This window comes from Prionailurus viverrinus, chromosome F2, assembly GCF_022837055.1.
Source record: "Prionailurus viverrinus isolate Anna chromosome F2, UM_Priviv_1.0, whole genome shotgun sequence".
Classification (NCBI taxonomy): Eukaryota; Metazoa; Chordata; class Mammalia; order Carnivora; family Felidae; genus Prionailurus; species Prionailurus viverrinus.
Window position 1 is genome coordinate 73,133,011 of NC_062578.1, and position 22,576 is coordinate 73,155,586.

At 46.9% G+C, this 22,576-nt stretch overlaps 1 protein-coding gene across 1 annotated transcript in view; it reads right to left on the reverse strand.

Annotated features, from left to right (window-relative positions):
• Positions 1 to 22,576, reverse strand: part of ADCY8 (adenylate cyclase 8) — a 223,380-nt gene that overhangs the window by 131,283 nt on the left and 69,521 nt on the right. Inside the window, exon 3 of the mRNA XM_047842372.1 lies at positions 5,968 to 6,098. Within this exon, the coding sequence (XP_047698328.1) occupies positions 5,968 to 6,098 (131 nt within the window). The remainder of the gene's footprint in view (positions 1 to 5,967; positions 6,099 to 22,576) is intronic.

The window sequence follows — 22,576 nt, forward strand, 5'->3', positions numbered from 1 at the left end:
TTAAAAGGAGCCCCTAGTGATTCGTGTGCACACGCAGGATGGGGAAGCACCTGTTTAAGTCATGCTTGTGCAGTGACAGTTTGTTGTGTAGAAGACGAGAAGCAGAAACCAGGACCCTGATCTTCCCTGCATTTGCTCATTCTGCTATCCCCAAGTGGTGAGCTCAAGGTCAGGTCCATTTTATTTTTTTTAATGTTTTTATTTATTTTTGTGACAGAGAGAGACAGAGCATGAGCAGGGGAGGGGCAGAGAGAGGGGGAGAGACAGAATCTCAAACAGGCTCCAGGCTCTGAGCTGTCTGCACAGAGCCCAACACGGGGCTCGAATTCATGAACCGTGAGATCACGACCTGAGCCGAAGTCGTTCGCTTAACCGACTGAGCCACTCAGGCGCCCCGGAATATATTCATTTTAGAATGTACTGAAGAGGCCATGTTAATTTTCAAATCTAATTTGCTTAGATACGTTGTTTATTGGGCTAAAAGGAAGCGATGTTACCTAATAGTCACTGAAATAGAGACCTCAAGAAAGCGTTAGCAAAGTTCAAAAGAATCACTAGGAACGTGGGCTCTATGTAGACTCTTCTTCCTAACTGTGTGTCCTTGGGAAGCTTATTTAACCTCTCTGAGCTTCCATTTTCTTGATAATAAAGAAGAGATCACTGAAGCAATGACCTACCTACGAGTAGTAACTTTCGTTCATTTTTTAAAGTTTATTTATATATTTCGAGAGAGACAGCACTAGCAGGGGAGGGGCAGAGGGAGAGGGAGAGAGAGAATCCTAAGCAGGCTCTCCTCGCTGTCAGCATGGAGCCCGACATGGGGCTCGATCCCACGAACTGTGAGATCATGACCAGACCTGAAATCAAGAATAGGATGCTTCATCGACTGAGCCACCCAGGCAACCCCAGGTAACTTAAAAAAAATATGTATTTATTTTTGAGAAAGAGGCAGTAGAGGAGCTGCGGAGAGAGAGTGGGGGACAGAGGATCTGAAGTAGGCTCTGTGCTGACAGCAGAGAGCCCGACTCGGGGCTCGAACTCAGGAGCTGTGAGATCACCACCTGAGCTGAAGTTGGATGCCGAACCGACTGAGCCACACCTATGCGCCTCCCCCCACCCCCCGCCACCCCCTCCAGTTAACTTTTAAATCACAGCATCATCTTCAATAAGTGGAGGGTATGCACCTCCTGGAGGAGATTCTGGAGAATCAGAGAGTATTTAATAGACTGCCACGCAGACAGGTCCTAAAAGCCAACAGGTTCTCTGGACGCATTCAATTGCATTTTGCTTGTGCGTGAAACTCTGGTCTACGTGGTGCATGTCGTGGCTGCACACGTGGATAGGGCCGGCTGGAAATAACAGCCAACCCAGAAATTGGGGAGGCTGAGTAAGCCTGTAAAATTGAGGGTCTTCCGATCCCTGATGAAGGTTCACTGCACTGTAACACGGGGAAAGGCAAAGACAAATTTGTCTCCTGAGTAGATCCAAACAAGTCGGACGCTTAACCGACTTCACATGGCAAATATGCCAGTGCGCACGGGGTGGGGCTGGGCAAGAGGAAGGTGAAGGGAGCTTTGGGAGAGAAGCTAACTGTCCACCACGTCCACGTTCCCCTATCGCTAGGAAAGGCCGCCAAGCCCCAGCCTGTGTTCTCCTCTTGTGTCTGCGTGGGGCCACACGATCAGTCTCATCAATAGAATCTACCCTTCTCCCTCTGAGAGCTGAGTACCGAAAACGCCGAGGCCCAGGGGAGGGCCTTTGTCCCCGAGTCACCCACTGACCAGGAGTGTGAGCAGTGAGCACACAGTATTACCCTAACTAACGTAAGTGTCTTAAATATACGGGAGAAAATAAGAGAAATAAAAGGAATTGGGCACCAAGTGGCTGGGTGTAGCTCCAGAGGGACGCTGCTGGAATCTCAGATGCACAGGGCTGAAATCAACAGGAGAATCCAAAGTTTCTGTCCATTTCAAACAGTTCAGTTTTTGGAAACTGAGGTCCCCAAAGATGAAATGATGCACCCAAAGTCTAGCAGGGGATGTGGCTCAGAGAATGCATTCTGGAATGAGAAGCCTAGTCCCCTGGCTCTCAGTCCCCTGAGCACGGTAAGGGCACCTCTTACCATAACCTATACCGACCTATTCGCGTCTACATACGCGACAGGAGACAAAGGATTGTATGGAACACGATCAAAGATTAGACGTTTACAGCAGACCGTTTTCAGGGAAGGGTCACCAAACAACCACAGCAGTAAAAGCAACAGAGAAGAAAGAATGAGCAGAGGTGGGTTGCCCTGAAGAGCCAGACGGGATTGGAAATAATTTAGAAAATGCTCCCCACACCGCAGCAGGTGCTCTGGGTGCTGGGGAACAGGGGAGAGCAGGCTGTACTTTTCTCATCTCTGATCTTATCTTAGTCTCCAGCAGCCCTGCAGCCGGCCGGAGGGGTCCCTCCTTCTCTCCCAGAGTTCACCTTCCCAATTCCAGGGGGAGGCTCTGGGCATTCCCCACCCCCGACCTCCGTGAGGGCAGGAGAGCCCCCAGTGTGCCAGCAGGCGTCCACAGACTCTTCTGTTAGAAGCAGCTCCTTTGCCTGGGGCTGAGGCTACTGAGAAGCACAGGGAAGCAGACCCAATTCTAATTTGGTGCCGTGTATACTTTTGCAAGAGGGTCTCCAGTGCCAGAAGTCCGTTTAATGATTTAAAATAAATGGGTTAGGGGAGCCTGGGTGGCTCAGTCGGTTAAGCATCTGACTTCGGCGCAGGTCATGACCTCGGGTCCATGAGTTCGAGCCCGGCATCAGGCTCTGCACTGACAGCTCAGAGCCTGGAGCCTGCTTCAGATTCTGTGTCTCCTTCTCTCTGCCCCTCCCCTGCTCATGTTCTGTCTCACTCTCTCTCTCTCTCTCTCAAAAATAAATAAAGATTAAACAAAATTAAAAAAAATAAATAGGTGGAGTGGGGAGGGCAGAAGTCACCTTAGCTGTTCCCGACTAAGGGAAGCACTGAAAACTGATCGATGCAGAAAAGAACACCAAGCACATCGTTTATTGAGCTTATGGCTCCTGAATAAGTTGGTGTGGCTGTGCAGGCTTGTTTATTTTTCTCCTTTTTTTCTTTACTGAAAGTAATTGTCTCCTTCCCCCGCCCCCTGTCTTCTTCATGGTGACAGGCACTTGCATAATATTCTTTTCCTATTTTTAGATGTATATATATCATATAACATATATTATCATATTCTATGACATATATATCATATCATATATCATATCATATACATAATGATAGCCAATTATCAGTATCAAATAATATAATAATCACATACATATGATACATGTTACATATTATATACAGATACAGATATAGATAGACAGATCTCACTGTTCAGCCTTCACTTGTACGAATCCTTTGGCTGGGGATTCCTTTCTTTGATATTTTTCACTAAGCTGGCTCAATTTCAAATAAGGTAAATAAGAATCATGTCTTTTAGGAAGGTTTCTCTTATCACCCCCATCCCCTTCCCCTCCCCCTAGCTCTTCCTCTTTATATGATCCATTAACAGCCTTTTTACTTACTTTAAAAATAGAATCCTACACTGTATTATAATTATAGGCACCTCCCTGAACCTGTTGTCCACAACTGGCATCGATGAGTTCTCATTATCGACGGGACCAATCTGTACATCTGGGGAGTATCTTTTATGGGAGCTGCTATTTGACAAAAGGCTGCTTTGCAGACCCAGGCACCTACACCAGTGGAACTCTAGTCTTGGACAAAATCCTGAGAACGACCTCTACTGAGACGCCCGCTGTGTTGGAATCATGATTGCTGTTGGACTTCCTTTCAAAAAATTTTTTAATCTTTATTTTTGAGAGAGAGAGAGAGAGAGAGAGAGAGAGGGAGTAGGGGAGGGGCAGAGAGAGAGGGAGACACAGAACCTGAAGCAGGCTCCAGGCTCTGAGCTGTCAGCACAGAGCCGAACCTGGGGCTTGAACTCACGCACCTGAGATCATGACCTGAGCCGATGTGGGACGCTTAACCGACTGAGCCACCCAGGCACCCCTGTTGGACTTCTTTTCAAATGCGTGTCCCAGCATGCCAGGTGAATGCCCGGAGATGCTGGTTAGAAGGAAAAGCTGTTCCTCCCTCAGACCAAGGTCAGGACGAAAGGAGCTAAGAGGGTACATTGGTCACTCTTAGAGCTGTTTAATGTATAGAATTTCCCCCTATGTTTGGGTATGTTTGCCCTCTGATATTTAGTGGGAGGGAGGTATAATTCTATTGTACAAGACGCCCATGTCAGGTATCTGCTTTCCAGGCACTTCTGGTGAGTGTCTGGGTTAAGCCAATCAGACACATCTGCCCCAGGCTCTAACTTGCAATGCAAAGAGGCAGGGGGAACGGGGAGTGGGGGCAGGGCAAAGGCCACCACATCCAGATCCTGGGGGCTGCCGGAGGATTCCAAGAGGTGGCAGCTGTGTTGGGGAGGGTGAGGGAGTTGGTAACACAAGCAGTGCATTCTTCAGGGACAGTAGAAGCAGCGTCCTCACTGGCCCAGTGCTCTGCTGTGATTCTGGCTCTGCTCTGGCTTCGCTCTGCCTCATTTGCTGAGCCTGCCTCTCCATCCTTCCCCAATTATTCTATGAGCCACTAGGCAGCCTTTTAACAGACTTGGATCTGTTGTTTTTGCTTATAATTAGGACATATGTCTAAAACCATCTACAGATGCCTAATGCTCTACTGTATGCTTACCTCTATTCTATGCCTTGTATATAACTTCACTCACGTTATGTACATAAACCCCTGCAAGGTGGCTATTAAAATGCCCATTTTATAGAGAACGGTCCTGAGATTCAAGTATGTAAATTGCCCAAAGTTTTACACAAGGAAGAAGCAGAACTGGATGGATGGATGGATGGATGGATGGATGGATGAAGGGATGGATGGGGGAAGGATGGGTGGGTGCAAGGGTGGATAGATGGATGGGTGGGCAAGTGCATGGATGGATGGATGGATGGATGGATGGATGGATAGATGGGTAGGTGAGTGGATGGGTGGATGGATGGATAGTTGGGTAAGTGGATGGATGGATGGACGGATGGATGGATGGATGGGTGAATGGATGAGTGGATGGGTGGATGGTTGGGTAAGTAGGTGGGTGGATGGATGGATGGAAGGATGGACGAAGGGATGGATGGGTGGAAGGGTGGGTGGGTGCAAGGGTGGGTAGATGGATGGGTGGGCAAGTGGATGGATGGATGGGTGGATGGATGGATGAAAGGATGGATGGGAGGAAGGGTGGGTGGGTGCAAGGGTGGGTAGATGGATGGGTGGGCAAGTGGATGGATGATGGATGGATGTATAGGTGAACGGATGGGTGGATGGATGGATAGTTGGGTAAGTGGATGGATGGATGGATGGATGGATGGATAGGTGAATGGATGGGTGGATGGATGGATACTGGGTAAGTGAGTGGATGGATGGATGGATGAATGGATAGTTGAATGGATGGGTAGATGGATGGATGGATGGATGGATGGATAGGTGAATGGATGGGTGGATGGATGGATGGTTGGCCACAAATATGTTTGCAAAAAAACAACAACTGAGCTGTAATCCATTTTACATTGTTTTAAAAAAAATTATATGAAGGAGACCAATGTGATCACCCCTGAAGTCTCTAGGTTGCATTTGGAATTAGTTTTTCAATCATAATGTAAAAGGCTTTTGCTTTTCCACTCGAAATGTAAAGGCAGGCAAGCCGACATAATTCTATTTCTCTGACATTCTTCTCGAGCCTCAATTTGGAAATGAACTCTATGATGAATAATCACTGGTTAATGAATTCATCAGCAAAATGAAGAAAGGCACTGGCATTCAGCCAGACAGAAGTCATGGCAGTCTGACGAGAGCAGCCAGTCACACACAGATCAAGTGCAGAGCAGGGGTCAGGGCACTGTCTTTCTCACCTGACATTCTCATAGCGGTGGATGTAGATCCGATGGAATTGGTGCTGCAGGTGCTCGTCTTCAACATTGGTCATGTCATTGATCATTTCCAGGACGACAAACCGGGGAAGCACAGACAGCACGAGTCGCTCCTGGAACACAACAAAGCAAAGGAGACGGATAGTCTCGTTAGGCCGCCCAGCAAGTCTGAGATGGGTGCGTGCACCACGTAGAAGTCGTGGGGCTCTTGGCTGACCTTCTGGAGGAATTGCTAACTTCACACCATCCTTGAACATGACAAGTATCTACTGAGTACGTGTTATTTGCTAGGCACTGTGCAGGATGTTGGGTAGACAGTGGTGATCCAAAGGAGTGTGGAGCTTATAGGTATCCGATCATTGAACATCACCCACTCAAATGCACCCATACACATTCACAAAATGCGGCGAGTGCCATGCGAGAACAGGTCATGGCCACCGAGCGTGGCGGCTGATGACACGATTCAAATCAGGTTAGGAAGGACCTTTTGGAGGACCTGATACTTAAGCTGAAATCTGAAAGATTGGAATGAGCCAGCCCTATGTAGTGCAAGAAGAAGAAAGGTCCAGGGAGAGGAAACAGCAGGTGTAAATGTTAAAAAAAAAAAAGCGCAATGGTGTGGCTGGAGGGTGGTGACAGAGGGGTGGGGTGACAGATGATGAGGTTGCAGGGGTAGCCACGTCTCCCATGCTTGTGTAAGACATCGTGGCACTTAATTCCATCTACAACTGGAGGCCACTGTGGATTTACATTTTAAAAGATCACCCTGGCTGTGGTTCGGAAAACGAAATGTGACGAGGGTGCCCAGGGTAGAGGCAGAGAGACCAGTTGGGGAAGCTGCTCAGTGGTCCAGGTGAGAGGTGACGCTGAGACCAGACCTAGATGCCTGGCAGCTGCGATGGGAGGAGCAAAAGAGGGTGTGACCACAGGGAGGGCCAGGCTCCGAGTCTCCCTGATGGGGACAACGTGCTACGATTAATGAAATGGGGGACAAAACCAGGGTTAGGAGGTACTACCTCTTCCTCAAGAGGAGAGAAACGAGACACACACGGCCCAAAAGCAGGGACCTAACACTTGACAGAAGAATGTTCTTCTGTTGCAATCAACATGGTAGATAAAAAAAAAAAAAAAAAAACTGATTCACCGGCCACAAGAACGAAATCCTAAAAAGACGTGTGCTGTGGGGACCAGGCAGGGATCTGGCTTCTTTGCTCTACAGTTTGCTGCGATGTGGAGCTGAGCTTAAGACAGGTGAATGCCCAACACCGAAGTTTCTCGTATCTTTATAGTTATTTATGGCTCTTAAGGATTTTCACCATCCATTTGCAAAACGCCGACACTAAGCAGGGACAAATTATCACTGGCCTTGCATGGACGGAGTCCAGGAGAGATTAAATTACTCGCATGGCCTGCACAGTGACCAAGTGGCAGTGGAGGTGGGAAAGCCCTGGGTTTTGAGGGTGACTGGAGTCTGGCCCTGGTCTTCATTGCCGATAGTCACGTAGCATTCGGCGAGCTCTACGTTCTCTGTGCTTTAGTTCCCTAATTTGGCAAACAGCAATAAAATCATCTACTTCCCAGGGTTGCTGCGAAAATCCAATGAAATAAAACATGAAATGGGCCTGGCATGAATCCTCTCTCTCCCCTCTGCTCTACTTAACTCGGCTCCCACGCAAGGGGCTTTATTAGTGAAGGGCCTACAGAGTTTCATACGATGAGGCTTCTCCTCTCTTGAAGGCTGTCTCACAGTGGGACTGAGAAGCATGTTTATTGCAAACGCCCCTGCACCATATCCATTTTGTGCTCATTAGTGCTTTTTGCCAACTTTCTAGGTACCCGTGGCCTTGCTCGCACATCGCTGCTGGATGGGAGTAGGTGCTAATCATGGCTTTGCGGGGCACTCAGTGCCTGAAAATAGTAGGCACTCAATAAATACTTCCTAAACAAATGGTGAACACACAGAGGGCAGAGATTGTGCCCAGATCATGACTGGACCCCCTACCCTGGCCAGCACAGTCCATGCACAGGATGGTTATTTGCTAGACAGACTTTTTTTTTCTTTTTGAGAGAGAGAGAGAAAGAAAGAGAGAGAGAGAGAGAGAGAGAGAGAGAGAGAGAGAGAGTATTCACAAGAAGGTAAGAGGGACAGAGAGAAAGAGAGACTCCTCAGCAGGCTCTACACTCAGGGCAGAGTCCAATGTGGGACTCAAACCCAGGATTCTGGAATCATGACCTGATGATCATGGCCAACTGAGCCACCCAAGTGCCCCTAAACAGATTCTTTAAGTGGCAATGCACACTCACCTCAAAGGATGATATCAATGCCTTCATGGGAGACTTTAAAACTAAAATTCTAAGAGAAAAATTCTCCAGCACCCAGACTTGCCAGTCTCCAGTCAGTGGTGTCACCTATAAAAGCCCATTTTCAGGGCACCTGGGTGGCTCAGTTGGTTAAGCTTCCGAATCTTGATTTCGGTTCAGGTCATGATCCAACCATCATCAGATCGAGCCCTGCGTTAGGCTCAGCATGGAGCACAGAGCCTGCTTGGGATTCTCTCTCTCTCCCTCTCTCTCTGCCCTCTCCCACGGGCTCTCTCTCTGTTTCAAAACAAATAAATAAACTTTAAAAAGCCCACTGTCAGCACTTTTGTTTGCCTCAGATCTGTTCACTGCTTGAGAAATACCGCTCAAGTCCCCTGAAAGCACAATCAGAAAGAAAATGAGGAAGTTGGCCCCTTAATGCAATTCCCAGCTCCTGCTGAGGCACAATATCTGATTTTCTGCTCTAGAGATCACAGGGATGAGAATCTCTTCTGGAGCCAGACTGTGGCCAAGGTGGCTCAGAGTCTGCACATCTTTCCCCCCCATTCCCCCGGGGCGTTTTCCATCTGCAATGAAAAGGGACCCAGGTTGATTCAAAGAGCACCATTGGCTCCTGCCTGGACTTCCTTTCCTCTCCCATCGTGTGCTCTATTCATGTCACCAGAAGCTGCTTCAGGGCATCAACTGCTACAGTGGCCCCTGGGGGGAGGCCCAGGTGAGAAATGGTGAGGGATTCAAGAGGTTTATTTTATGCAGATGATTGTCCTGGGGGAGAGAGAGAGGGGGGCAGGCCCCCCATGCAGACAGCACTTCTGGGCTTCTATGCCCCAGTGATTCGGAATGGCTTTAGGAAGAACCCACCACTCCCAGGCTGTTGCAAACTGAGATACCTCTCACCGACCTGGCTCTATGGCAGGGCAAAGCGGGGTTAACAGCAGTGAAAGTCAAGGCACCAAGAGACCTCTCCTGGGGTTATAGACAGTATCTTATTTTTACTGACCACTCACACTGTAGCACACCAAATGCTTTGTATCCGGTATCTGATCAAAACCTCCCGTTAATCGTAGGAGGGAGTAAGTTACAATCCTTGTCCCATTTCACGCACGAGGAGATTCAAAGAGGTTTAGGGGAAATCGGGAAGCCCAAGGTCATGCACTTGGCAAGTGCACAGGCAAGACTCAAGCCCACGTTCTTTTTCACTGACGCCTGGCTCATAATTCATCCGTTTGTTCATGCACTCACCATGCCAAAGAGGAGGGGCTCTGTGCCAGATGTAGCGCGGAGCAGGGAGAATCAGCAGAAAACAAGAATGGACACGGCACTTGCCTCTGTAGAGCCAAGGTTCTAGAGCTGGAAAATGGACTCTGGAAGAAATGAAGGCGAGCCCGGTGGCGGCTCTGGCTGAATGGTCAGGGAGGGACTCCTCAAGGTGACTGAAGCTGGGATGTGAAGGACAGAAGGAACCAGTCTTAAGGAAAGCTAGAGAAGGTGCTGCAGGCACAGGGCAACAGCCAGTGCGGAAGCTACGGGATGCAGCCTCTTTGGAAATTCATTCATTCATTCATTCACTCAACACATTTTTACTGAGATTCTACTGTAGACAAGTAAGTTAGCTGCTATGACTACAGGAGAGAACCAGCAGATGGGATCCTGAATTCCGTGGGGGGGGCCTACAGTCTCTGTCTCAGAGAGGACAGGCAGAAGATGTGATAGTCGTGCTATCCGAGAGGTCCCACGAAAAGGAGCTTGACAAGCACTAGGACAGTAAGTCAGGAACAGGCCCTCACTAGTGCTGTGGGCAGATAACCCGGCGACGTGGGGCAGACTGCTCTATAAGCCACAGATGAGGTCCTGGTAGCCTTTCTAGAGCTGTAAAGGCAAGAGAGGAGAGGCTGGGCTCCTACTCAGTGGGTCCTCAAGACTCCGAGCGAGGCAGAGGGCAGGGGATGAGAACTTCACCTCCAGACTAACCATTTGGTATTTAGTCTCAGGAATAAGGCATGGGCTCATCCCTAGTACAGGGGCTCGCCAGCCCAGTGTTTTAAACCCTCCAGGGGCGCGTGGGTGGCTCAGTCGGTTAAGCGTCTGACTTCAGCTCAGGTCACGATCTCGCTGTCCGTGAGTTCGAGCCCCGTGTCGGGCTCTGGGCTGATGGCTCAGAGCCTGGAGCCTGCTTCCGATTCTGTGTCTCCCTCTCTCTCTGCCCCTCCCCCGTTCATGCTCTCTCTCTGTCTCAAAAATAAATAAAACGTTAAACCCTCCAGTTATTCTGATGGGCCACGCAGTCCTCTGATCATAATGGACCTGTCCCTGGGATGCCTTCCTTCACTGGTCTGCGGAAGTGACACCACTTCCATGAAGCTCCCCCTGAATCCTCTTATGCCACGTAGACCTGCCTACTTCTGCCCTGACTGCAACCTGCACCGGCCTCTGACTTTACTGCAGCAGCAGCTTTCCTGGGTGACCTCCAATTCTCTGGATTACCTGACTCAGTGGGTCCACTTTTTCCAGTCCCCCCTTGACACCTGTCAGCTGAGCACTGTGGGGCTGAAGCTCCCCCAGCTCATAAGGAGCTCTCTAGACGCCAGTAGCTTCTATTCCTTATGTAGCCCCACGCCGGCCAGGAGGTACTGGGCTTGTTCCCAAACATGATTATGTCACTTCATCTGTTGGTACACTCATTCTATTTAATTAGATACTAAGTTAGAATTTTAAAACAAGTAGGAACAAGTGATGCTCTTTGTATGCAAATGCAATCGAATGCTTTGGAAAGACCCGGTAATGCTGGGTAGCTAAAACACTGTCACCAAATCAGATGTGGGCAAGATGGCCATGAATATTTGTGGGAAAAGTAATAAAAATTCAAAAGTCACTCTGATCATGTTGCAAGTCCTTTTCAATCCTTGCTTCATTTTAAGGAATTAGAGGCCTTGGCTGATGCCCAATTAGCTACGGTCTCAATAAGAAACAACAGATCTAAGCTAAAAATAAATGCGTGGGCTTTATATCAAAAGACCGGACAATGGATTTGTTATTTTCTGTTTAAGTTATAAGCCAAATGTTTAAGTACAATGTTTCAGAATTCCCCATTTTAACCCACTTTTCCAATTAATCAAGCAACTTCTCATCCTGATGGCTTCAACTGAAGCGATCTTGCAATTCTTGTTTAGATGTCTGTCCGTGAAGCCTTTGAGAGTCTCGGTGGTGTTCTGTCCACCTCCAGAACCCAACACAGGCTTGGTAAGGAAAGAGTGGCCATATTATCCAGATTCCTCTGTTGACGGATAGATACCCTAGCCTGCTTCAGAAAACTCAGGCTTTATCCCAAGTATACTGGGATGTCTCACGGAAACGAAGGGCAAAACAGAGGCTGGGTATGGGGAACCAAAGGGGACCCATAATGACTCTTTCCCCTAAATGTGGATCTCTGCTTCTGCTCCAAGCTGGCTTCATCCTTCTCTGTCACTTCTCATTCACTGAGAGCTCTTGGTCCTTATCCCTTATAGCTCTGGCCAGTTTAAGAAGAGTCTCGCTCAGTTCAAGCCTCAACGTGTCTTCTAGATGACTACCAGATGCATGAAAAGATGCTCGACATCGCTCATCATCAGGGAAATACAAACCAAAACCACAATGAGGTATCACCTCACCTCTGCCTGGCTAAAATTAACGACACAGGAAACAACAGATGCTGGCGAGGATGTGGAGAAACGGGAACCCTCCTGCACTGTTGGTGGGAATGCAAACTGGTGCAGCCGCTCTGGAAAGCAGTGTGGAGTTTCCTCAAAAGGTTCAAAATAGCACTACCCTATGACCCAGCAATGGCACCACTAGGTTTTTATCCAAAGGGTGCAAAAATGCTGATTCCAAGGAGTATATGCAACCCAATGTTTATAGCAGGGCTATCAAGAATAGCCCAACTATGGAAAGAGCCCAAATGTCCTTCGACTGCTGAATGGATAAAGAAGATGTGGTATAAATACAATGGAATATTATTCAGCCACCAGAAAGAATGAAATCTTGCCATCTGTAATGACTTGGATAGAGCTAGAGTGTATTATGCTAAGGGAAAAGTCAGTCAGAGGAAGATAAATACCACACGATTTCGCTCATGTGGAATTTAGTAAACAAAATAGATGAATAAATGGGAAGGGGAAAAAAAGAGAGAGGGAAGCAAACCATAAGAGACTCTTCAAGATAGGGAACACACTGAGGATTGGTGGAGGGAGGTGGGTGGGGGACGGGCTAGATGGGGCAAGGGGATTCAGGAGGGCACTTGTTATGATGAGCCCTGGGTGTTGTATGTAAGTGATGAATCACACTGAATCCTGCTCCTGAAACCAACGGGCGCACTGTATGTTAACTAACCAGAATTTAAATAGAATTTTGGAAGAAGACAAAAAAGACTTAACACGTCTGCCTAAGGAGTCAAACATCCAGACCTGCCTAAGGCTCACGGTCAGAGATGCAGGGGCACAATAAAGAGACTGGTCATCACTGAAGTGACCCTTGAGAAAGGGGTGGGTTGGGTGCAGAGGGGAGAAACTAAAGTCCCCCTTCCTTCCACATTCGTGGAAGGAAAGGATGAGTAAACTATAAACACCTGCTCCCGAACAGAATCCCGCTTTGACCACAGGGGTGCAGAGCAGGGAACGTGGAGACACGGGTAAGTTAGAGGAAGGTCGGTCATAGGCTTGGCTCTGGCTGCAAACCCTAGCCCTGCCCACTCCTACCTCTGTGACTTGGGATCTGCTCTTTAGCTTTTCTGTACCACAATTTCCCCATCTGTAAATCGGGGCTGGTGATAACAGCATCCATCTGCCAGGGCTGTAGAATTAAGTGAGTTAGTATTTGTAAAAGAATTAGAGAGGGTCTAGCACACTGGAACCACAGCCCACGTGCTGATGAAATTCCCCGGCATGCATGCTGTATTTTAAGCACTGTTTCAGAGCTCTGATTGTGCACTGGTGTAAAAACTTAAAGCTCTTAGAGGAGGAACACGACGCAGCAAATACGGGGAGAATGCACAGACAGAATCTAATAAGGCAACTGCGGTACACGGTGAAAAGCTTCAGCCGCACTTGTAAAAATTAAAATTTCTTAAGTTTTTATTACCAAAAATCTTGACTCTGGCATTTGAGTTTGTATCACAGAGGGATTTTATAGGGTTTTCACGCGGAACTGCTACCATTTCTGAAAGGTTAGTGTGAGCACAGAGGTGCAGAAGCCGTTGTTGAACTGGCTCCCGAAGGCGTATTCCATATACGCACTTCAGGCGGTTTCGGCAAGGAGGCTGAAAAGTCTGGAGACCATCCATGCCTCCTTGGTGATGGTCTAAGGCCACCAGGATCCTTTGGTTCTACCCAGAAATACAAACACTACAAGGTTTGGAGTCAGGCAAGCTTGCAGTTTGCTCAACAGCTGGCCCACCTTGCGACCACAATAACCTCTATGACCCCTCTGTGCCTCAGTTTCTTTATCTACAAAATGGGAATAGTACTGCCTGCCTCCCAGGATTGTTGTTTACACTAAAGCCCCTTTTATAGATCCTGGCACACAGTAGGTGCTTACTAAATAGCAGTAGTGATCAGGTGTGCTTTTAATTCATTCCAGCAGCCAGCTCACAAGCCAGAGGCTGCGTTACTCTCTCGTCTGTAGTCCATGACGGGGAATACACTTTAAAGAATGCACACCTTCTGGGATGAGCACTGGGTATTGTATGGAAACCAATTTGACAATAAATTTCATATTAAAAAAATAAAGAATGAGTAACAAAATTCAGGTTTCAGGGAAGTTTTTCTTCTTTTTATCTTTTCAAGGAGTTAAGATTTTTCCAGCTCCCTTCATTTGGTAGTTCCCAGGCAAGGCTCTTTCCTTATTCTTGGATTTGCTTAAGCATTGCTGAATGCCTACTGAATGCCCGGAGAGTCCAGTGCACAAGGCCAACAAAAGCCCTGCCTTCACAGACCTCGGCTCACTGCAGGGAATTTAAAACAACAGTAACATAGTCAAAACTGCTTTGCTGTTTATTATCATCACCATTCACCATTTACCCTTGATATTCCAGTTTGAAACAATGTCAGTGACGAAATACTCCCCTCTACTCCCCAGGCATCTGTTTAGTAGAGATGGCATACGGTCACCCTGTCCCCACAACTTTTAGCGCTTTCAATGCAGAATGACCCATGACAGGGCAGCACACGCCTTCGTCATCAGTTTTACACCCTCCCCGACCCTTAGCACACGCGGGGGAACTCACAGCTGAGGGCCTCCTCTGGTGTGTCGACAACTCTTACATTATCGGACAAAAAGGAAGGCGATTTCTGGGTCGGTAACACAATGATAAATCAAAGGCAGTAGCATGACAGTCGGGCACAATGCTGAGCTGCCCTGAAAGGAGTTTCGTCAAATATGAGGAATAAAGAACACATTTGCTGTATGCAGGAGACACGAGGGGCCGAATCTGCTCCCAAGCAGCTCCTCTAGAAAAATCTTTCTTTTGGGGCGCCTGGGTGGCTCAGCCGGTTAAGCGTCCGACTTCGGCTCAGGTCATGATCTCACGGTCCATGAGTTCGAGCCCCGTGTCAGGCTCTGGGCTGACGGCTCAGGGTCTGGAGCCTGTTTTGGATTCTGTGTCTCCCTCTCTCTCTCTGACCCTCCCCCGTTCATGCTCTGTCTCTCTCTGTCTCAAAAATAAATAAACATTAAAAAAAAATAAAAATCTTTCTTTTAAGCACTTCTTATGGCTTGAGGATTTCAGTCTTTTTAGAGAGCGCTAAAAGGTTCTTTCACATAAGGTTCGCCACTCTTCTCCGACACAGAAAAAAAAGTAAACACCGGGCCATTTTCAATAAAAAGACATTGATATATAGGTCAGAAATCCACAATTGGAAGACGTGATTTTGAGTCTCTTTCCGGCATGCACCGACCCACTGTCTGATCTTGGGCAAGCTCCTTGATACTTCTGAATCTGAATTTTCTTAGGTATAAAGGCAGGCATTGAACTTTGCTCTGCTGGCTTCACAGATGGTGAGATATTCCAGCTGGATATTATCATGTCTTAAAAAAAATAGGAGGGGCACCTGGGTGGCTCAGCCAGTTAAGTGTCCAACTCTTGATTTCGGCTTAGGTCATGGTCTCACGGTTGGTGAGTTGGAGCCCCTCATTGGGCTTTGTGCTGACCGTGCACAGCCTGCTTGGGATTCTCCTTCTCTCCCTCTCTCTCTCTGACTCTCCCCTGCTCACATTCTCTCTCTGTCTTTCAAAATAAATAAATGAAGCTTTAAAAAAAAATTAAGAGTTTGCCAGTTAGAGTTAGAGAAGACCGTTCAGACAATGAACAAAGACACAGGATGGACAGGGGATGGCAAGTTTGTGGGTGAGTTCACCGTGGTCGAAGGTTCTCTGTGAAGGACTAATCAGAATAGAGACTTGCGAATTCCACTGGGAACAGTGTGGCATGGCCCTCGCGAATTGTGGCAAGGAATTTGTGGTCTTTAGGTCATAGGGGAATAGGGAGCCAATGATTTTTTTAAGTGGGAGAGGAGAAGGGAAGTAATATTATTTGTGTGACTCTAGAGAAAGGACTGTAAGCCTAGGTGACAGACAGAAAATAGGTGACATAGTCGTGGCTAAGTCTCCGGCAAAGAAAGCAGATCTGAACGTGGGTCAGTGCAGTGGGCAAAGAGAAGGAGAAAAAAAGGGAAGCTACTGTTATTGTATATAGGCTGAAAAATTTTCCAATTTTTGAAATTGTACAAGGGATTAAACAGAAAAAAATGGTATATACATATATATATACACACACATATATATACACATTTTTAGCACTTTGTATATGTGTGTGTGTATATATATACATATATGTATATATACGTATATATACACATATATATATATATACATATATATATATATATATATATATATGCTTGGGATTCTTTCTCTCTCTCTTCCCCTCTTCAATTTGCATGCAAACTTGCATTCTCTCTCTCAAAATAAATAAATAACTTAAAAAAAAGAATTTCCAGCTCTTTTTCCATTTCCATCTCTCTACGATCATCAATCTGAAAAAGGAAATTCCTTTTAATATTATTCATCTATTTACTTAAGTAATCATTCATCAATTATTTTTCAAGCTCTCCCTCAAAATGACACAATGTAATGAGGAAAAGGCTGCTCCTCTCACTGAACTTCAGACAAGTACAGAAAGATATTAGGGTGGTAAGTGCAGTGATGGACGGGAGGTGAGGGGCAGTGTGAGTCCAATTAAGGGTATCTTGACCCAGTCAGGGAAGTCTTCCTGGAAGGGGTGGTTCTTGAGCCGAGTTTTGGTTTTGAGTAGAGGAAATCGTCTGAGTGAAGCCAGGATGATGGTAACAGACGGTGTACTCATAGTGCTTCAAAGAGTTGAATGTGGAGAAGGGCCAGGTCTTAAAGTCACTCGTGTGCTAAACTAAGAAACAGTAACTTCACCTTAAAAGCTAAGGGGAGCCACTGAAGGATGGCTTTTTCTTATCGGTAACTGAAGTGTAATTTACAGACAAGGACACGGGCTTATCCTAGATGCACAGCTGGATGTATTTCCACAAATGAAACACGCTCTCGTGAACAGAACCCAGACCCAAAAGCAGAACAGGACAGCAACCCAAAAGCTCCTCGTGTCCCCCAGCAGTCCACACGTTATTTAGCAAAGCAAATGCCTAAGAAAGAATAGCAATCGTATTGTCAAAATAGGATTCTGTCCACCACCACTGCTTCTGTTGGCCGGCACTAATGGGTCCAACTCTGTATGTGAATCGTCTCATTTTGTCCTCACCACAACTCATGAGAATGATACCTTTATCATCCTTGCTTTACAGATGTGGAAACGGAGGCACAGAGAGACTGGAGAGCTGTGCCAAAGGCACACAAAGGGGCACAGAAAGGCAGCACCTGAATGCAAAGTCAGGTGTCTTGGTCCATTAGTGAGTGAGTTCACCACACCAGGCTCTGTGTTATGGAGCCTGATTCAGGTTCATTCTTTCCTCGGGCTCAGAGGGTCACCTGGGACTGCCTCTCATGCCACAAGCTTTTCCACATCCTCATATAATCTACTGTGGAATGTCACTCACTACTCACTCATGCGTCTGGAGAACTGTTATTTAGCAAGCATGTACTAAGGAATGAGCGAGTGCTGTTTATTTCACTGGGCAAAGCAGGGGACGATCTTCACTTCTGCCTCCCCCATGCTCGCGGTGTAGTCGGCTGAGAGGCTGAAAATTGCTGCCATAAAATATTAACAGCAGTGCACTAAACATCAGTTCAGGACACCACCTGGCTCTTGCCTGTTTCAAAGAGATGGCGGGATAAGAGATGTGGAAGATGAGATGCTTTGAGCTGGTGGAGAGTCAGGACTCCCAACGCCAAAGCTTAGTTTTTCCTGTCCTGAGCTTCATATAACGGAATCACCTGTTCTCCTTTGTGTCTGGCTTCCCTCGCTCTCCACCCAGGAAGAATGGGTCACTGATGGATCTCCTGTGACCTTCTGGCCGCCACTGAAGGGAGTCATCCACTACTCTTCCTTGGAACGTCTTCTGGTTCTGGTCTATGCACCTTGCTCTTATGATTTGTTGTTGTTGTTGGGCTGTTTTCATCTTATTTTTATTTTTTTAAACTTTTTAACATCTGTGCGGATTGTTTCTCCTCTATCTACCCCTTTAAATGTTGGAGGACTCCAAAGCTCAGCACCATTCTTCTTCCTGTTTTCTCCTGGATTAATTCCTCTAGGGAAATGGCTTTCTACACCATGCGTATGTTGACCCACTCCAGAGGCTGTATTTCAATCTTAGCCTGTCTGCTGGACTCTAAGCTCTATATCCAAGTGCCTAAACTTGACACATCCACTTTGATGAACAATAGCAACCCAAATTTACTTGACCCAGATATGTGCTCTGGCCCAGTTTCCCATCATTCATCCCAATCAACACCACCCTCCAAGCACATGAATCTTTCCGCTCCTTGAACATGGTAATAAGCTTGTTCCCATCTTATGACCTCTGTGTTAGGTATTCCTTCTGCATGGAATGTTCGTCCCCCAGCTGCTTGTTTAATTTGCCTTTTCCCAAAGGTCTCAGTTCTTCAAAGCCCCAATCTGGAGTACTGTTCTTGTCACCTCATCTATAATCATGGCACTGATCATGAAAAATGTCATGCTTATGCCTTTGTTCATTTGCTCACTGCTGATCTCCTCTCATCTCCCCCTAAGTCCACGAGAGCAAGGATCTCAGTGGTAACCTGAGTACCTTGAGCAATGTCTGGGACACAGTAGGCACTCCGTAAATGTCAGCTGACTTTCTTCACGAATGACTCACACCGCATCTTTCAGAGATACGCAGGCTGAGGAACCGTGACTGATCGCAGGAAGGCAAGAGGGAAACCGATAGGTGAGTTTAGAACTATTGAGAACACAGTCCACAGTGACAGACTGCCTCACTGGCTGTCAGTGTCCTCACGGCAGCCTTCTCAAGTGTCTAGGATCCCTGGGGACAAACATTTGAGAACAGTTGATCTGCACAGTGACCACGCATTAACCAGCATACTTTAATGTCTGAAACATCCTGATCTTTGACATTCTGGGAGAAGAGAAATCCCAGCGTATATAGGTCAATATGGTTTTTCCATGTTATATAGTATATGGTATACCTACAATCATATGGTGTATAGGTCTTATGGTTTTCTTTCTTTTCATTATGTGTTTTGCTCAACTTCATGTTCCTTTTGTCAACAGGGCTGAGATCAATTTGCAGCACACACACACACACACACACACACTGAAAGATCAAAACTTAGACTTTGATTCCTTTGGCCTTGTCAGGACAAAAGAGCTAGCAAGGTTATAACAAGGAAAGCAGAAATAAGGCAACATTAAACGTAAAATTTAAAAAGTCCAAGATGTCTATGTTGGAGTGGCTTCCTGAGCCTGAAAAATGCCATTTCTTAGATGTATCAATGGAACCAAAATACTTTGATATTCTCTTAAGGATCCGTTCATATTTATAAACCCGTTTTGTAGTCAGAGGTGGACATGTTATGCTCGTTGAAAATGAAAAATGTTTTCTCTAGTGGGCATTGAGGAAACCACGGGAAGGAGATCCAGATTTACCAGCCTGATCTTCATGTTCCCCGCGAGAAGGAAGAGAGTTTGCTCTGATGTAAGACAAACTAGGTCTGAGGTCATTTTCTCACTGAATGATCTTGGCAGGAGTGTCAATTTCTTTATCGGGAAAATGGGAATGAGAAGGAGCCCTCCATGCGGGTCTCACGGAAGTGACACTACATCTCTGATGTATGGTGGGGGTTCCACCAAGGCTGACCGCCTCTCTCTCTCCTTTCCTCCTCCACGTTCCTTCCTGTCTACACTTTAACCTTCCAAAATGGACCAGAAAAGAAGGTTTATAATATAAACATCTAATACTAGAGATATCTAATATAAATAATATAATATTAGAACAGGTGCCTTTTTTTTTAAATGTTTTCATTTATTTTTGAGACAGAGAGAGACAGAGCACGAGCAGGGGAGAGGCAGAGAAAGAGGGAGACACAGAATCCGAAGCAGGCTCCAGGCTCTGAGCTGTCAGCACAGAGCCCAACGTGGGGCTGGAACTCACGGACCATGAGATCACGACCTGAGCTGAAGTCAGACGCTTAACCGACTGAGCCACCCAGGCGCCCCACAGAACATGTACCTTTTTTGATAAGCCACACTGTCTACAACAAACATCTTCTCATGTGCTGTAAACCTATATAGGTGGGGAGAAAAGTGAGGGATGTGGTTTTTGTCCGGTATTCTGCAGAGCTTTGGCAAAGGGGAATCACGGACAGCCCAACCTTACTAAATGTGGTAGATTGTATGTAAATATATGCATAATAATTCCCCTTGGGTAGCAGCCTCCCATATGGATTCTTGGCTTGGCTAAGTCGCTTGCTTTGACCAACGGGACAAGAGCACATATGACACAAGCAGAGGTGTGAAATGTGCCTGTTCACTGGGACTTCTATAACCTCCTGTAGTGCGTGGACCCCTGCGACCACCACGTGAATGTGCCCGAGCTCCCCCTTGGAGGACGAGAGACCACGTGGTAGAAAATTAGATGCCCTGGTCTCTGGTTTGCCAAACTGCCTGATGTGTGAGTGACATCACCGCACAGGTAAGGGAGATCACCCGGCAGACATCAGTCCCACCCAGTGACTGGAGACACTCATCAGAGCCCAGAAGAACTCCCAGCCAACCCAGAGAACTGTCAGCTAAATAATGGTGATTATTTTAAGCCACTACGTTTTGGGGTCATTATAGAGCAAAAGGTAACCAATACTCTAAGGTAACAGATATGGAAAGACAAGGTGGGTGATTAGGATCAATGACTAGGAAAGGGACTGACATCTGAGCACCTGCTTGTGACAGTTATCACCCAATTTATTTATTGTCTTTGACCCTTACAGCTAGCCAATGGAGCAAAGCCTATTTTACAGCCAAGAAAAATAAGAGAGATATTATATATTGTCCAAGGACATAACGACAAAGCGAGTCTTATTATCCTATTTTATAGATGAGCATACTGGCTCAGAAGTGAAAAAAATCTGCCCATGAAATCAAGAGCGGCAGAACCATGCTAAAAACTTTGGTAAGTATGGCACAAAAGCCGGGGCTATCTTGAATACTCTTGATGTTGTGTATACACTGCATGCTTCCAAAGCCGTGTAAATGAAGAAAGTGCCATTAATTTTTCTGCTTCATTGTCCTTTGATGGGCTACTTCCCCTTCTTCCTGTGCTTTATCATCGTCATGGGGGAGGAATGGATGCCTTGCTCTCAGGATGCTTCCCCATGGGGTCCTGGATCCTGAGGCATCGGAATCACAAGCCAAAGCCACCAGCCAGAGGGACTAGAGAGTCTGCTGGAACGGGCATATGAGGAGGGTGGTGGTGGGCATGGTGGCCTTTACCCGCAACCTCTAATGCAGCATTTTTTTTAAGTTTATTTATTTATTTATTTTGAGGGGGGGGGAGGGGCAGAGAGAGAAGGAGAGAGAAGATCCCAGGCAGGCTCTGCCAGTGCAGAGCCTGACATGGGGCTCAAACTCACGAACTGTGAGATCATGACCTGAGCTGAAACCCAAGAGTTGGATGCTTAACCAACTGAGCCACCCAGGGGCCCCTAGTGCAGCATTTTTTAAACTGGAGTTTGGGACACAATCGTGGGCCCGAAATCAAGCGGATGGAGACACGGCCTTGAAGTGCGGTTTCACAGACACTTTCTCTGTTTTACATTGTATGCCTTTGTGATACTAAGTCATAAGTAAAATGAGCTTCTTACTGGGAGCTGCCATCCCAAAGTGGAAAGGCCCCGAATATTCCTTTCTGAATGAAAGAGGCTGGGAAGTTAATTTCCTGCATCTCCCTAAATCCTGCAGCTCTGGATACAATTTGGATTTTGCAAATTAGGTGTATTCCTGCAAGATAGAATGTGGAGGTGAGAGAGAGGCTATTTTCAGCTACTTCTGCTCTTGGTTGCTGGCAATCGTGGTCATGGAGATAATGGATTTTTAAATGGCAGTCTTCTAGTGTCCAGTCACAAGATGTGTGGTTGTCCAGAAGATGGCCACTGTCCCTATTTTGCCAGGGGAGACCCAGGAGGCGGCGGGCTCCGGAGTTAACATCTGTGGCAGTGGCACAGCTAACACGCTGTCCATCACAGTGACTGCGAGGCTGGTCCACAAGGTCTAGAAGAGGAACACTGGGGTCCCAAGAGAGGATTTAACCCTTCTGCGAGGCCAACGGACAAGAAAAGTCCTCTTGTTTAAGGGCAGCAGGGATCAGGGGAACAGGAAGGGATTCTGTAGTCTCATCAATACTCAAAGATCTTTTCTAAGAGTCATCAGTCCAGGAGAAATTACATACGCCCTAGAAATCCTCCTGAACACATGTTCACAAATGTCATACCACACATCCCTCTGCTGTTCCGTTACATACGCGTGCGTATTTGGCTCTATTGAACTGTTCAATTCAATTTCCTCCAATAAATGGTAATCATGCCTGGCGTGTGCCAGGCTTGGAGGGTGTTAATCAGACTGGCCCCAAACAACGCATAGCCTGTGGGGAATCCAAGATGCGGGAACATCCCGATGGCTCGATTCAAAAAGCTCTGTCGTGGAAACCAGAAGCCCTCACTCTGGGAACACCAGTCATGACCTGGGGATGGTGAAGCAGGGATCCATGGTACCCGTTCATCAGGC